The sequence below is a fragment of the Oncorhynchus clarkii genome, chromosome 24 (genome assembly GCF_045791955.1).
Source record: "Oncorhynchus clarkii lewisi isolate Uvic-CL-2024 chromosome 24, UVic_Ocla_1.0, whole genome shotgun sequence".
In the NCBI taxonomy this organism is placed as follows: Eukaryota; Metazoa; Chordata; class Actinopteri; order Salmoniformes; family Salmonidae; genus Oncorhynchus; species Oncorhynchus clarkii.
In genome coordinates, this window is record NC_092170.1 from 42,074,970 (window position 1) to 42,089,297 (window position 14,328).

General features: G+C 43.0%; 1 protein-coding gene across 1 annotated transcript in view; it reads left to right on the top strand.

The window, feature by feature from the left end:
* LOC139383016 (rho guanine nucleotide exchange factor TIAM1-like) overlaps positions 1-14,328 on the top strand; it is an 83,922-nt gene that overhangs the window by 65,561 nt on the left and 4,033 nt on the right. The window contains exons 21-26 of the mRNA XM_071127309.1: positions 3,353-3,532; positions 4,119-4,237; positions 6,231-6,339; positions 6,726-6,784; positions 9,597-9,705; positions 12,585-12,672. Coding sequence (XP_070983410.1) covers positions 3,353-3,532; positions 4,119-4,237; positions 6,231-6,339; positions 6,726-6,784; positions 9,597-9,705; positions 12,585-12,672 — 664 coding nt within the window. The remainder of the gene's footprint in view (positions 1-3,352; positions 3,533-4,118; positions 4,238-6,230; positions 6,340-6,725; positions 6,785-9,596; positions 9,706-12,584; positions 12,673-14,328) is intronic.

Below are 14,328 nucleotides of genomic sequence, written 5' to 3' on the forward strand. Positions count from 1 at the left end.
TGTTGAATGACCTCTTCATAGCTACAACAGAATGTGTTTCTTAGGACAGTGTTGAATGACCTCTTCATAGCTACAACAGAATGTGTTTCGTAGGACAGTGTTGAATGACCTCTTCATAGCTACAACAGAATGTGTTGGTTGCGTATTAAACTCTCCTTTCCTCTGCTTCCAGCTAAGACAGAAATATTTGGCTGTATATTAAACTCTCCTCTTTCCTCTGCTCCCAGCTAAGACAGAAACATTTGGCTGTATATTAAACTCTCCTCTTTCCTCTGCTTCCAGCTAAGACAGAAACATTTGGCTGCATATCAAACTCTCCTCTGCTTCCAGCTAAGACAGAAACATTTGTCTGTATATCAAACTCTCCTCTGCTTCCAGCTAAGACATAAATATTTGGCTGTATATTAAACTCTCCTCTGCTTCCAGCTAAGACAGAAACATTTGGCTGTATATTAAACTCTCCTCTGCTTCCAGCTAAGACAGAAATATTTGGCTGTATATCAAACTCTCCTCTGCTTCCAGCTAAGACAGAAATATTTGGCTGTATATTAAACTCTCCTCTGCTTCCAGCTAAGACAGAAATATTTGGCTGTATATCAAACTCTCCTCTGCTTCCAGCTAAGACAGAAATATTTGGCTGTATATTAAACTCTCCTCTGCTTCCAGCTAAGACATAAATAGTTGGCTGTATATTAAACTCTCCTCTGCTTCCAGCTAAGACAGAAATATTTGGCTGTATATTAAACTCTCCTCTGCTTCCAGCTAAGACAGAAATATTTGGCTGTATATCAAACTCTCCTCTGCTTCCAGCTAAGACAGAAATATTTGGCTGTATATTAAACTCTCCTCTGCTTCCAGCTAAGACAGAAATATTTGGCTGTATATCAAACTCTCCTCTGCTTCCAGCTAAGACAGAAATATTTGGCTGTATATCAAACTCTCCTCTGCTTCCAGCTAAGACAGAAATATTTGGCTGTATATTAAACTCTCCTCTGCTTCCAGCTAAGACAGAAATAGTTGGCTGTATATTAAACTCTCCTCTGCTTCCAGCTAAGACAGAAATATTTGGCTGTATATCAAACTCTCCTCTGCTTCCAGCTAAGACAGAAATATTTGGCTGTATATTAAACTCTCCTCTGCTTCCAGCTAAGACAGAAATATTTGGCTGTATATTAAACTCTTCTCTGCTTCCAGCTAAGACAGAAATATTTGGCTGTATATCAAACTCTCCTCTGCTTCCAGCTAAGACAGAAATATTTGGCTGTATATCAAACTCTCCTCTGCTTCCAGCTAAGACAGAAATATTTGGCTGTATATTAAACTCTCCTCTGCTTCCAGCTAAGACAGAAATATTTGGCTGTATATCAAACTCTCCTCTGCTTCCAGCTAAGACAGAAATATTTGGCTGTATATCAAACTCTCCTCTGCTTCCAGCTAAGACAGAAATATTTGGCTGTATATTAAACTCTCCTCTGCTTCCAGCTAAGACAGAAATAGTTGGCTGTATATTAAACTCTCCTCTGCTTCCAGCTAAGACAGAAATATTTGGCTGTATATCAAACTCTCCTCTGCTTCCAGCTAAGACAGAAATATTTGGCTGTATATTAAACTCTCCTCTGCTTCCAGCTAAGACAGAAATATTTGGCTGTATATTAAACTCTTCTCTGCTTCCAGCTAAGACAGAAATATTTGGCTGTATATCAAACTCTCCTCTGCTTCCAGCTAAGACAGAAATATTTGGCTGTATATCAAACTCTCCTCTGCTTCCAGCTAAGACAGAAATATTTGGCTGTATATTAAACTCTCCTCTGCTTCCAGCTAAGACAGAAATATTTGGCTGTATATCAAACTCTCCTCTGCTTCCAGCTAAGACAGAAATATTTGGCTGTATATCAAACTCTCCTCTGCTTCCAGCTAAGACAGAAATATTTGGCTGTATATTAAACTCTCCTCTGCTTCCAGCTAAGACAGAAATATTTGGCTGTATATCAAACTCTCCTCTGCTTCCAGCTAAGACAGAAATATTTGGCTGTATATCAAACTCTCCTCTGCTTCCAGCTAAGACAGAAATATTTGGCTGTATATCAAACTCTCCTCTGCTTCCAGCTAAGACAGAAATATTTGGCTGTATATTAAACTCTCCTCTGCTTCCAGCTAAGACAGAAATAGTTGGCTGTATATTAAACTCTCCTCTGCTTCCAGCTAAGACAGAAATAGTTGGCTGTATATTAAACTCTCCTCTGCTTCCAGCTAAGACAGAAATATTTGGCTGTATATCAAACTCTCCTCTGCTTCCAGCTAAGACAGAAATATTTGGCTGTATATCAAACTCTCCTCTGCTTCCAGCTAAGACAGAAATATTTGGCTGTATATTAAACTCTCCTCTGCTTCCAGCTAAGACAGAAATATTTGGCTGTATATCAAACTCTCCTCTGCTTCCAGCTAAGACAGAAATATTTGGCTGTATATCAAACTCTCCTCTGCTTCCAGCTAAGACAGAAATATTTGGCTGTATATCAAACTCTCCTCTGCTTCCAGCTAAGACAGAAATATTTGGCTGTATATTAAACTCTCCTCTGCTTCCAGCTAAGACAGAAATATTTGGCTGTATATCAAACTCTCCTCTGCTTCCAGCTAAGACAGAAATATTTGGCTGTATATCAAACTCTCCTCTGCTTCCAGCTAAGACAGAAATATTTGGCTGTATATTAAACTCTCCTCTGCTTCCAGCTAAGACAGAAATAGTTGGCTGTATATTAAACTCTCCTCTGCTTCCAGCTAAGACAGAAATATTTGGCTGTATATTAAACTCTCCTCTGCTTCCAGCTAAGACAGAAATATTTGGCTGTATATTAAACTCTCCTCTGCTTCCAGCTAAGACAGAAATATTTGGCTGCATATCAAACTCTCCTCTGCTTCCAGCTAAGACAGAAACATTTGTCTGTATATCAAACTCTCCTCTGCTTCCAGCTAAGACATAAATATTTGGCTGTATATTAAACTCTCCTCTGCTTCCAGCTAAGACAGAAATATTTGGCTGTATATTAAACTCTCCTCTTTCCTCTGCTTCCAGCTAAGACAGAAACATTTGTCTGTATATCAAACTCTCCTCTGCTTCCAGCTAAGACATAAATATTTGGCTGTATATCAAACTCTCCTCTGCTTCCAGCTAAGACAGAAGAGAAAGTGCTGTTCTTGTATGGCCTTTATTAACAGATCACATAACAATATGGTACCAGCAGACAGTCTGGGGGCTTCTTTATGTTGGATCTTATTTCATTGTCCAGCTCTTCTGAAACGTTTGGAGGTTACGTGTGTAAAACACCCCCCCCCCTCCTCTCATTGCATCTAGCTAAGACCGATGCAGACTTCAAGGCGTTTCTGGAAGAGAGGAACCCGAAACAGCAACACTCCTCAACCCTGGAGTCCTACCTGATCAAACCCATCCAGAGAGTTCTGAAGTACCCACTGCTACTGAGAGAGCTGTACTCACTGACGGACCCTGACAGTGAAGAACACTATCACCTGAATGGTAAGGAGGAAGGGAGGGAGGGAGGGAGGGGGGTGTCCTATAGTACCTACTACTACTGAGAGAGCTGTACTCACTGACTGACCCTGACAGTGAAGAACACTATCACCTGAACGGTAAGGAGGATTGAGGGAGGGAGGGGTGTGTCCTATAGTACCCACTACTACTGAGAGAGCTGTAGGAGGAAGGAGGGAGGGAGGGAGGGGTGTGTCCTATAGTACCCACTACTACTGAGAGAGCTGTAGGAGGGAGGGGGGGGGGGTGTCCTATAGTACCCACTACTACTGAGAGAGCTGTAGGAGGAGGGAGGGAGTGAGGGAGGGGTGTGTCCTATAGTACCCACTACTACTGAGAGAGCTGTAGGAGGAGGGAGGGAGTGAGGGAGGGGTGTGTCCTATAGTACCCACTACTACTGAGAGAGCTGTAGGAGGAGGGAGGGAGGGAGGGAGGGAGGGAGGGGGGTGTGTGACATATGTGACAATCAAATATATATTTTTTTTACAAATATTATTATTTTATCAATGGGATGCAGAAGGGTTAGGTTTAGTATAATAGTGTTCCTCTCTTCTTCTCTCTCCTTCCTGTCCAGTTGCTATGAAGGCCATGAACAAGGTGGCCAGTCACATCAATGAGATGCAGAAGATCCACGAGGAGTTTGGGTTGGTGTTTGACCAGCTCATAGCGGAGCAGAGTGGAGACAAGAAAGAGGTGCGTTGTTGTTGGGAGTCTCCTCACGTTCTGTGGTATCCAGACAGGTACAGTGTTGTTGGGAGTCTCCTCACGTTCTGTGGTATCCAGACAGGTACAGTGTTGTTGGGAGTCTCCTCACGTTCTGTGGTATCCAGACAGGTACAGTGTTGTTGGGAGTCTCCTCATGTTCTGTGGTATCCAGACAGAGGTACAGTGTTGTTGGGAGTCTCCTCATGTTCTGTGGTATCCAGACAGGTACAGTGTTGTTGTGAGTCTCCTCATGTTCTGTGGTATCGAGACAGAGGTACAGTGTTGTTGGGAGTCTCCTCATGTTCTGTGGTATCCAGACAGAGGTGCGTTGTTGTTGGGAGTCTCCTCATGTTCTGTGGTATCCAGACAGAGGTGCAGTGTTGTTGGAAGTCTCCTCATGTTCTGTGGTATCCAGACAGGTACAGTGTTGTTGGGAGTCTCCTCATGTTCTGTGGTATCCAGACAGGTACAGTGTTGTTGGAAGTCTCCTCATGTTCTGTGGTATCCAGACAGAGGTGCAGTGTTGTTGGAAGTCTCCTCATGTTCTGTGGTATCCAGACAGAGGCGCGTTGTTGTTGGAAGTCTCCTCATGTTCTGTGGTATCCAGACAGAGGTGCAGTGTTGTTGGGAGTCTCCTCATGTTCTGTGGTATCGAGACAGAGGTACAGTGTTGTTGGGAGTCTCCTCATGTTCTGTGGTATCCAGACAGGTACAGTGTTGTTGGAAGTCTCCTCATGTTCTGTGGTATCCAGACAGAGGCGCGTTGTTGTTGGAAGTCTCCTCATGTTCTGTGGTATCCAGAAAGAGGTGCGTTGTTGTTGGAAGTCTCCTCAGGTTCTCCAGGTGTGTTTGTGGTATCAGTGGCGGTGTAGTTCAAATTACACCCTATTTGCTACACACTACTTATTTTGAAAAGGGCCATAGCTCTGGTCTAAAGTAGTGCACTAAATAGGGAATAGGGTGCCATAGCTCTGGTCTAAAGTAGTGCACTAAATAGGGAATAGGGTGCCATAGCTCTGGTCTAAAGTAGTGCACTAAATAGGGAATAGGGTGCCATAGCTCTGGTCTAAAGTAGTGCACTAAATAGGGAATAGGGTGCCATAGCGCTGGTCTAAAGTAGTGCACTAAATAGGGAATAGGTCGTTGGAGAATTTCCCAGAGTATGTTGAGGGATTGGATTGCTGTAACATTGGTGTGTTGTAACATGGGTGTAACATGGGTGTGTTGTAACATGGGTGTGTTGTAACATGGATGTGTTGTAACATGGATGTGTTGTAACATGGGTGTGTTGTAACATGGGTGTGTTGTAACATAGTTGTAACATGGCTGTGTTGTTAATGTAACATGGGTGTGTTGTAACATAGTTGTAACATGGTTGTGTTGTAACATGGGTGTGTTGTAACATGGGTGTGTTGTAACATGGGTGTGTTGTAACATAGTTGTAACATGGGTGTGTTGTAACATGGTTGTAACATGGGTGTGTTGTAACATGGTTGTGTTGTAACATGGTTGTAACATGGCTGTGTTGTAACATGGGTGTAACATGGCTGTGTTGTAACATGGGTGTAACATGGCTGTGTTGTAACATGGGTGTAACATGGCTGTGTTGTAACATGGGTGTAACATGGGTGTAACATGGCTGTGTTGTAACATGGGTGTAACATGGTTGTGTTGTAACATGGGTGTAACATGGCTGTGTTGTAGCATGGGTGTAACATGGCTGTGTTGTAACATGGGTGTAACATGGCTGTGTTGTAACATGGGTGTAACATGGTTGTGTTGTAACATGGGTGTAACATGGTTGTGTTGTAACATGGGTGTAACATGGTTGTGTTGTAACATGGGTGTAACATGGGTGTAACATGGCTGTGTTGTAACATGGTTGTAATATGGTTGTGTTGTAACATGGGTGTAACATGGTTGTGTTGTAACATGGCTGTGTTGTAACATGGGTGTAACATGGTTGTGTTGTGTGTTGTAGGTTGCTGATCTGTCGATGGGTGACTTGCTGCTCCACACCAGCGTAGCCTGGATCAACCCTCCCTCCTCCCTGGGCAAATGGAAGAAAGAACCCCAACTGGCTGCATTCAGTACGTTAAGGAGAACACCTAGTGTGGCCTTCTCAGAACCATGTAGCTCTCAGAACCATGTAGCTCTCAGAACCATGTAGCTAATGGGGTTCTAGTTCTAGAACAGGAACAAGGCTACTTAGAACCTTCTCTAGATCACTCTTAAGATGGCTGTCTGTTACATAAGGGGACACATGTACCACTCTGTCTAATGACATAGACTGTGTCCCCTATTGCCGTTATAGTGCACTACTTTTGACCACAGCCAATTTGGGACTGTGTGCAAGCCTGATCACTCCAATTAACATAATACTGTATTATGGTAGCTTATTTCATGTATTTGAAACGTATTACATAGACACTGAAATCTTTGTGCTACCCCTTCCATCGCCCTCTTCGTGGTTCAGTCTTCAGAACAGCCGCGGTGTTTGTGTGTAAGGATGGATCCAAGCAGAAGAAGAAAATTGTAAGTTCCGTCTCTTAAAACACAACCAAACCTTTCAACCATAGTTTCTCTGAATCCTAACCGTGATATTCCATTCCCATCAAGTGGTTCTAATTTATTTGGCTTTGTTGAAGCATCACTTCCATACCTAGGCCACTGGGTCAGTGGTACCTTCCATACCTAGTCCAGTGGGTCAGTGGTACCTTCCATACCTAGGCCACTGTTACCTTCCATAACTAGTCCACTGGGTCAGTGTTACCTTCTATACCTAGTCCAGTGGGTCAGTGGTACCTTCCATACCTAGTCCAGTGGGTCAGTGGTACCTTCCATACCTAGGCCACTGTTACCTTCCATAACTAGTCCACTGGGTCAGTGTTACCTTCCATAACTAGTCCACTGTTACCTTCCATAACTAGTCCACTGGGTCAGTGTTACCTTCCATACCTAGTCCACTAGTCCAGTGTTACCTTCCATACCTAGTCCAGTGTTACCTTCCATACCTAGTCAATGTTACCTTCCATAGCTAGTCCACTGGGTCAGTGTCACCTTCCATACCTAGTCCAGTGTTACCTTCCATACCTAGTCCAGTGTTACCTTCCATACCTAGTCCAGTGTTACCTTCCATACCTAGTCCACTGGGTCAGTGGTACCTTCCATACCTAGTCCACTGGGTCAGTGGTACTTTCCATACCTAGTCCAGTGTTACCTTCCATACCTAGTCCAGTGGGTCAGTGGTACCTTCCATAACTAGTCCAGTGGGTCAGTGGTACCTTCCATACCTAGGCCACTGGGTCAGTGGTACCTTCCATACCTAGTCCACTGGGTCAGTGGTACCTTCCATACCTAGTCCAGTGGGTCAGTGGTACCTTCCATACCTAGTCCACTGGGTCAGTTGTACCTTCCATACCTAGTCCAGTGTTACCTTCCATACCTAGTCCAGTGGGTCAGTTGTACCTTCCATACCTAGTCCAGTGTTACCTTCCATACCTAGTCCAGTGTTACCTTCCATACCTAGTCCAGTGTTACCTTCCATACCTAGTCCAGTGGGTCAGTGGTACCTTCCATACCTAGTCCAGTGGGTCAGTGTTACCTTCCATACCTAGTCCACTGGGTCAGTGTTACCTTCCATACCTAGTCCACTGGGTCAGTGTTACCTTCCATACCTAGTCCACTGGGTCAGTGTTACCTTCCATACCTAGTCCACTGGGTCAGTGTTACTTTCCACACCTAGTCCACTGGGTCAGTGGTACCTTCCATAACTAGTCCACTGGGTCAGTGGTACCTTCCATACCTAGTCCACTGGGTCAGTGGTACCTTCCATAACTAGTCCAGTGGTACCTTCCATAACTAGTCCAGTGGTACCTTCCATAACTAGTCCACTGGTACCTTCCATACCTAGTCCAGTGTTACCTTCCATACCTAGTCCAGTGGGTCAGTGGTACCTTCCATACCTAGTCCAGTGGTACCTTCCATACCTAGTCCACTGGGTCAGTGGTACCTTCCATACCTAGTCCACTAGGTCAGTGGTACCTTCCATACCTAGTCCACTGGGTCAGTGGTACCTTCCACAACTAGTCCACTGGGTCAGTGGTACCTTCCATAACTAGTCCAGTGGTACCTTCCATACCTAGTCCACTGGTACCTTCCATACCTAGTCCACTGGGTCAGTGTTACCTTCCATACCTAGTCCACTGGGTCAGTGGTATCTTCCATACCTAGTCCAGTGGTACCTTCCATACCTAGTCCACTGGGTCAGTGGTACCTTCCATACCTAGTCCACTGGGTCAGTGGTACCTTCCATACCTAGTCCACTGGGTCAGTGGTACCTTCCATACCTAGTCCAGTGGTACCTTCCATACCTAGTCCACTGGGTCAGTGTTACCTTCCATACCTAGTCCACTGGGTCAGTGGTACCTTCCATACCTAGTCCAGTGGTACCTTCCATAACTAGTCCAGTGGGTCAGTGGTACCTTCCATAACTAGTCCAGTGGTACCTTCCATAACTAGGCCACTGGGTCAGTGGTACCTTTCATAACTAGTCCACTGGTACCTTCCATACCTAGTCCACTGGTACCTTCCATACCTAGTCCACTGGGTCAGTGGTACCTTCCATACCTAGTCCACTGGGTCAGTGGTACATTCCATACCTAGTCCACTGGGTCAGTGGTACCTTCCATAACTAGTCCAGTGGGTCAGTGTTACCTTCCATAACTAGTCCAGTGGGTCAGTGGTACCTTCCATAACTAGTCCAGTGGGTCACTGGTACCAGTTGATGTATTGTAAAAGGAATATCACACAGCCATCTAAACTAACCTGCCTTAAATGAACTAAAATGGTCACATCCCAGTAACTTATTAACTTAGAAAGGCTTTATAGAGCGTTCATAACGTCTTCATAATATATAGATGTATATATATATAGTATATATATATATATATATACTATATAGATGCTTTGGCAATCATTTATGGATCTGTTGGGGTGCGTATCTGTCTGTTGGGGGGGTGCGTATCTGTCTGTTGGGGGGGGTGCGTATCTGTCTGTTGGGGGGGTGCGTATCTGTCTGTTGGGGGGGTGCGTATCTGTCTGTTGGGGGGGTGCGTATCTGTCTGTTGGGGGGGTGCGTATCTGTCTGTTGGGGGGGGTGCGTATCTGTCTGTAGGGGGAGGTGTGTATCTGTCTGTTGGGGGGGTGCGTATCTGTCTGTCTGGGGGGCGTATCTAAGGAATGTCTGTGTCTCTCAGGTTGGCTCCCATCGAGCATCTGTCTGTCTGTCTGGGGGGCGTATCTGTCTGTCTGGGGGGCGTATCTAAGGGCTGTCTGTGTCTCTCAGGGTGGCTCCCATCGAGTGTCGTCAGTCTCGTCTGAAGACAAGGACCCATTCCGCTTCCGTCACATGATCTCCACAGACGCGCTCCAAGTCCGAGCCCTCAATAACCAAGGTACAGTTCAATATAGAGCCCTCTATAACCAAGGTACAGTTGAATATAGAGCCCTCTATAACCAAGGTACTGTACAGTTCAATATAGAGCCCTCAATAACTAAGGTACAGTTCAATATAGAGCCCTCTATAACCAAGGTACAGTTCAATATAGAGGTCTCAATAACCAAGGTACAGTTTAATATAGAGGTCTCAATAACCAAGGTACTGTACAGTTTAATAGAGAGCCCTCAGTAACCAAGGTACAGTTTAATAGAGAGCCCTCAGTAACCAAGGTACAGTTTAATATAGAGCCCTCAGTAACCAAGGTACAGTTTAATAGAGAGCCCTCAGTAACCAAGGTACAGTTTAATAGAGAGCCCTCAGTAACCAAGGTACAGTTTAATAGAGAGCCCTCAGTAACCAAGGTACAGTTTAATAGAGAGCCCTCAGTAACCAAGGTACAGTTTAATAGAGAGCCCTCAGTAACCAAGGTACAGTTTAATATAGAGCCCTCAGTAACCAAGGTACAGTTTAATAGAGAGCCCTCAGTAACCAAGGTACAGTAATAGAGAGCCCTCAGTAACCAAGGTACAGTTTAATAGAGAGCCCTCAGTAACCAAGGTACAGTTTAATAGAGAGCCCTCAGTAACCAAGGTACAGTTTAATAGAGAGCCCTCAGTAACCAAGGTACAGTAATAGAGAGCCCTCAGTAACCAAGGTACAGTTTAATAGAGAGCCCTCAGTAACCAAGGTACAGTTTAATAGAGAGCCCTCAGTAACCAAGGTACAGTTTAATAGAGAGCCCTCTATAACCAAGGTACAGTTTAATAGAGAGCCCTCAGTAACCAAGGTACAGTTTAATAGAGAGCCCTCAGTAACCAAGGTACAGTTTAATATAGAGCCCTCAGTAACCAAGGTACAGTTTAATAGAGAGCCCTCAGTAACCAAGGTACAGTTTAATAGAGAGCCCTCAGTAACCAAGGTACAGTTTAATAGAGAGCCCTCAGTAACCAAGGTACAGTTTAATAGAGAGCCCTCAGTAACCAAGGTACAGTTTAATAGAGAGCCCTCAGTAACCAAGGTACAGTTTAATATAGAGCCCTCAGTAACCAAGGTACAGTTTAATAGAGAGCCCTCAGTAACCAAGGTACAGTTTAATAGAGAGCCCTCAGTAACCAAGGTACAGTTTAATAGAGAGCCCTCAGTAACCAAGGTACAGTTTAATAGAGAGCCCTCAGTAACCAAGGTACAGTTTAATAGAGAGCCCTCAGTAACCAAGGTACAGTTTAATAGAGAGCCCTCAGTAACCAAGGTACAGTAATAGAGAGCCCTCAGTAACCAAGGTACAGTTTAATAGAGAGCCCTCAGTAACCAAGGTACAGTTTAATAGAGAGCCCTCAGTAACCAAGGTACAGTTTAATAGAGAGCCCTCAGTAACCAAGGTACAGTAATAGAGAGCCCTCAGTAACCAAGGTACAGTTTAATATAGAGCCCTCAGTAACCAAGGTACAGTTTAATAGAGAGCCCTCAGTAACCAAGGTACAGTTTAATAGAGAGCCCTCAGTAACCAAGGTACAGTTTAATAGAGAGCCCTCAGTAACCAAGGTACAGTTTAATAGAGAGCCCTCAGTAACCAAGGTACAGTTTAATAGAGAGCCCTCAGTAACCAAGGTACAGTTTAATAGAGAGCCCTCAGTAACCAAGGTACAGTTTAATAGAGAGCCCTCAGTAACCAAGGTACAGTTTAATAGAGAGCCCTCAGTAACCAAGGTACAGTTTAATAGAGAGCCCTCAGTAACCAAGGTACAGTTTAATAGAGAGCCCTCAGTAACCAAGGTACAGTTTAATATAGAGCCCTCAGTAACCAAGGTACAGTTTAATAGAGAGCCCTCAGTAACCAAGGTACAGTTTAATAGAGAGCCCTCAGTAACCAAGGTACAGTACACTCAGCCATGCTGTTAATCCTGAAGTACATTTACAGTTTATTAATGCATTATTTGAGTCATTTGGCAGAGGCTTGAGTGACACACTAAAGACTCAACCATTCCTGTATTGACTTTGTAATGTTATTTTCTGTCTGAATAGACTTGATGTTCTTCGTAATGTTCTTCTCTGTCTGAATAGACTTGATGTTCTTCGTAATGTTCTTCTCTGTCTGAATAGACTTGATGTTCTTCGTAATGTTCTTCTCTGTCTGAATAGACTTGATGTTCTTTGTAATGTTCTTCTCTTTCTGAATAGACATGATGTTCTTTGTAATGTTCTTCTCTTTCTGAATAGACATGATGTTCTTTGTAATGTTCTTCTCTGTCTGAATAGACATGATGTTCTTTGTAATGTTCTTCTCTTTCTGAATAGACATGATGTTCTTTGTAATGTTCTTCTCTTTCTGAATAGACATGATGTTCTTTGTAATGTTCTTCTCTGTCTGAATAGACATGATGTTCTTTGTAATGTTCTTCTCTGTCTGAATAGACATGATGTTCTTTGTAATGTTCTTCTCTTTCTGAATAGACATGATGTTCTTCGTAATGTTATTTTCTGTCTGAATAGACAAGATGTTCTTTGTAATGTTATTTTCTGTCTGAATAGACAAGATGTTCTTTGTAATGTTATTTTCTGTCTGAATAGACATGATGTTCTTCGTAATGTTATTTTCTGTCTGAATAGACAAGATGTTCTTTGTAATGTTATTTTCTGTCTGAATAGACATGATGTTCTTCTCTGTCTGAATAGACATGATGTTCTTTGTAATGTTCTCTGTCTGAATAGACATGATGTTCATTGTAATGTTCTTCTCTGTCTGAATAGACATGATGGAGTGAGAGAAAGATAGTCAGTGACTACAAATGAGTTGTTCTGTATGTGAGGTTATAACATGTGTGCGCGCCATTGCAGACGGAGAGGGTTCTGCCGTGTGTGAGATCGTCCACGTCAAGTCCGAGTCAGAAGGACGGCCGGAGAGGACATTCCACTTGTGCTGCAGGTGAGCCTCCTGACCCAACTGATAGAATGTTTATCAGTCCTCTGAAGACAACATTGGCATTAAGTCACTGATTTACTTTGGAACCACCCTCAATATCTTTTAATCGTTTAAATGTATTTTTTTCATATTTAATTCATTCATTCATTAATATAGTGCCTTTCCAGATGCCCAAAGCACTAAGAGGGGAAGCTCCTTGATGCTGATTAATGCTGTGGCTGTTGAACTATATACAGTTGAAGTCAGAAGTTTACATATACCTTAGCCAAATACATTTAAACTCAGTTTTTCACAATTCCTGACATCCTCGTTTTTAAAAAAATCCCTGTTTTAGGTCAGTTAGGATCACCACTTTATTTTAAGAATGTGAAATGTCAGAATAATAGTAGAGTGATTTATTTCAGCTTTTATTTCTTTCATCACATTCCCAGTGGGTCAGAAGTTTACATACACTCAATTAGTATTTGGTAGCATTGCCTTTAAATTGCTTAACTTGGGTCAAATGTTTCAGGGAGCCTTCCACAAGCTTCCCACAACAAGTTGGGTGAATTTTGGCCCATTCCTCTTTTTTTTATGGCGGTTTTGGAGCAGTGGCTTCTTGAGCGGCCTTTCAGGTTATGTCGATATAGGACTCGTTTTACTGTGGATATAGATACCTTTGTACCTGTTTCCTCCAGTATCTTCACAAGGTACTTTGCTGTTGTTCTGGGAATGATTTGCACTTTTCGCACCAAAGTACGTTCATCTCTAGGAGACAGAACACGTCTCCTTCCTGAGCGGTATGACGGCTGCGTGGTCCCATGGTGTTTATACATGCGTACTATTGTTTGTACAGATGAACGTAGTACCTTCAGGCGTTTGAACATTGCTCCCAAGGATGAACTAGACTTGTGGAGGTCTACAATTATTTTTCTGAAGTCTTGGCTGAATTCTTTTGATTTTCCCAGGATGTCAAGCAAAGAGGCACTGAGTTTGAAGGTAGGCCTTGAAATACATTCCACTTTCAATTGACTAAAATGGTGTCAATTAACCTATCAGAAGCTTCTAAAGCCATGACATAATTTTCTGGAATATTCCAAGCTGTTTAAAGGCACAGTCAACTTAGTGTATGTAAACTTCTGACCCACTGGAATTGTGATACTGTGAATTATAAGTGAAATAATCTGTCTGTAAACAATTGTTGGACTTGTGTCATGCACAAAGTAGATGTCCTAACCGACTTGCCAAAACTATAGTTTGTTAACAAGAAATTTGTGAAGTGTTTGAAAAACGAGTTTTAATGACTCCAACCTAAGTGGTTGTAAACTTCTGACTTGAACTGTATGTCTTAACCACCTGAGAATGTTTTTTAATTATCCAACAAATTAAACCAATCAAATACCATTTTATTTGTCACATGGCCCGAGTACAACAGGTGTAGTCCTTACCGTGAAATGTTTACTTACAAGCCCTTAACCAACAGTGCAGTTCAAGAAATAAAGTAAAAAAATGTAATAAAAAGTAACACAATAAAATCACAATAACGAGGCTATATACAGGGGGTACCGGTACCGAGCCAATAACGAGACTATATACAGGGGTACAGGTTAGTAATGAGACTATATACAGGGGTACAGGTTAGTAATGAGACTATATACAGGGGTACAGGTTAGTAATGAG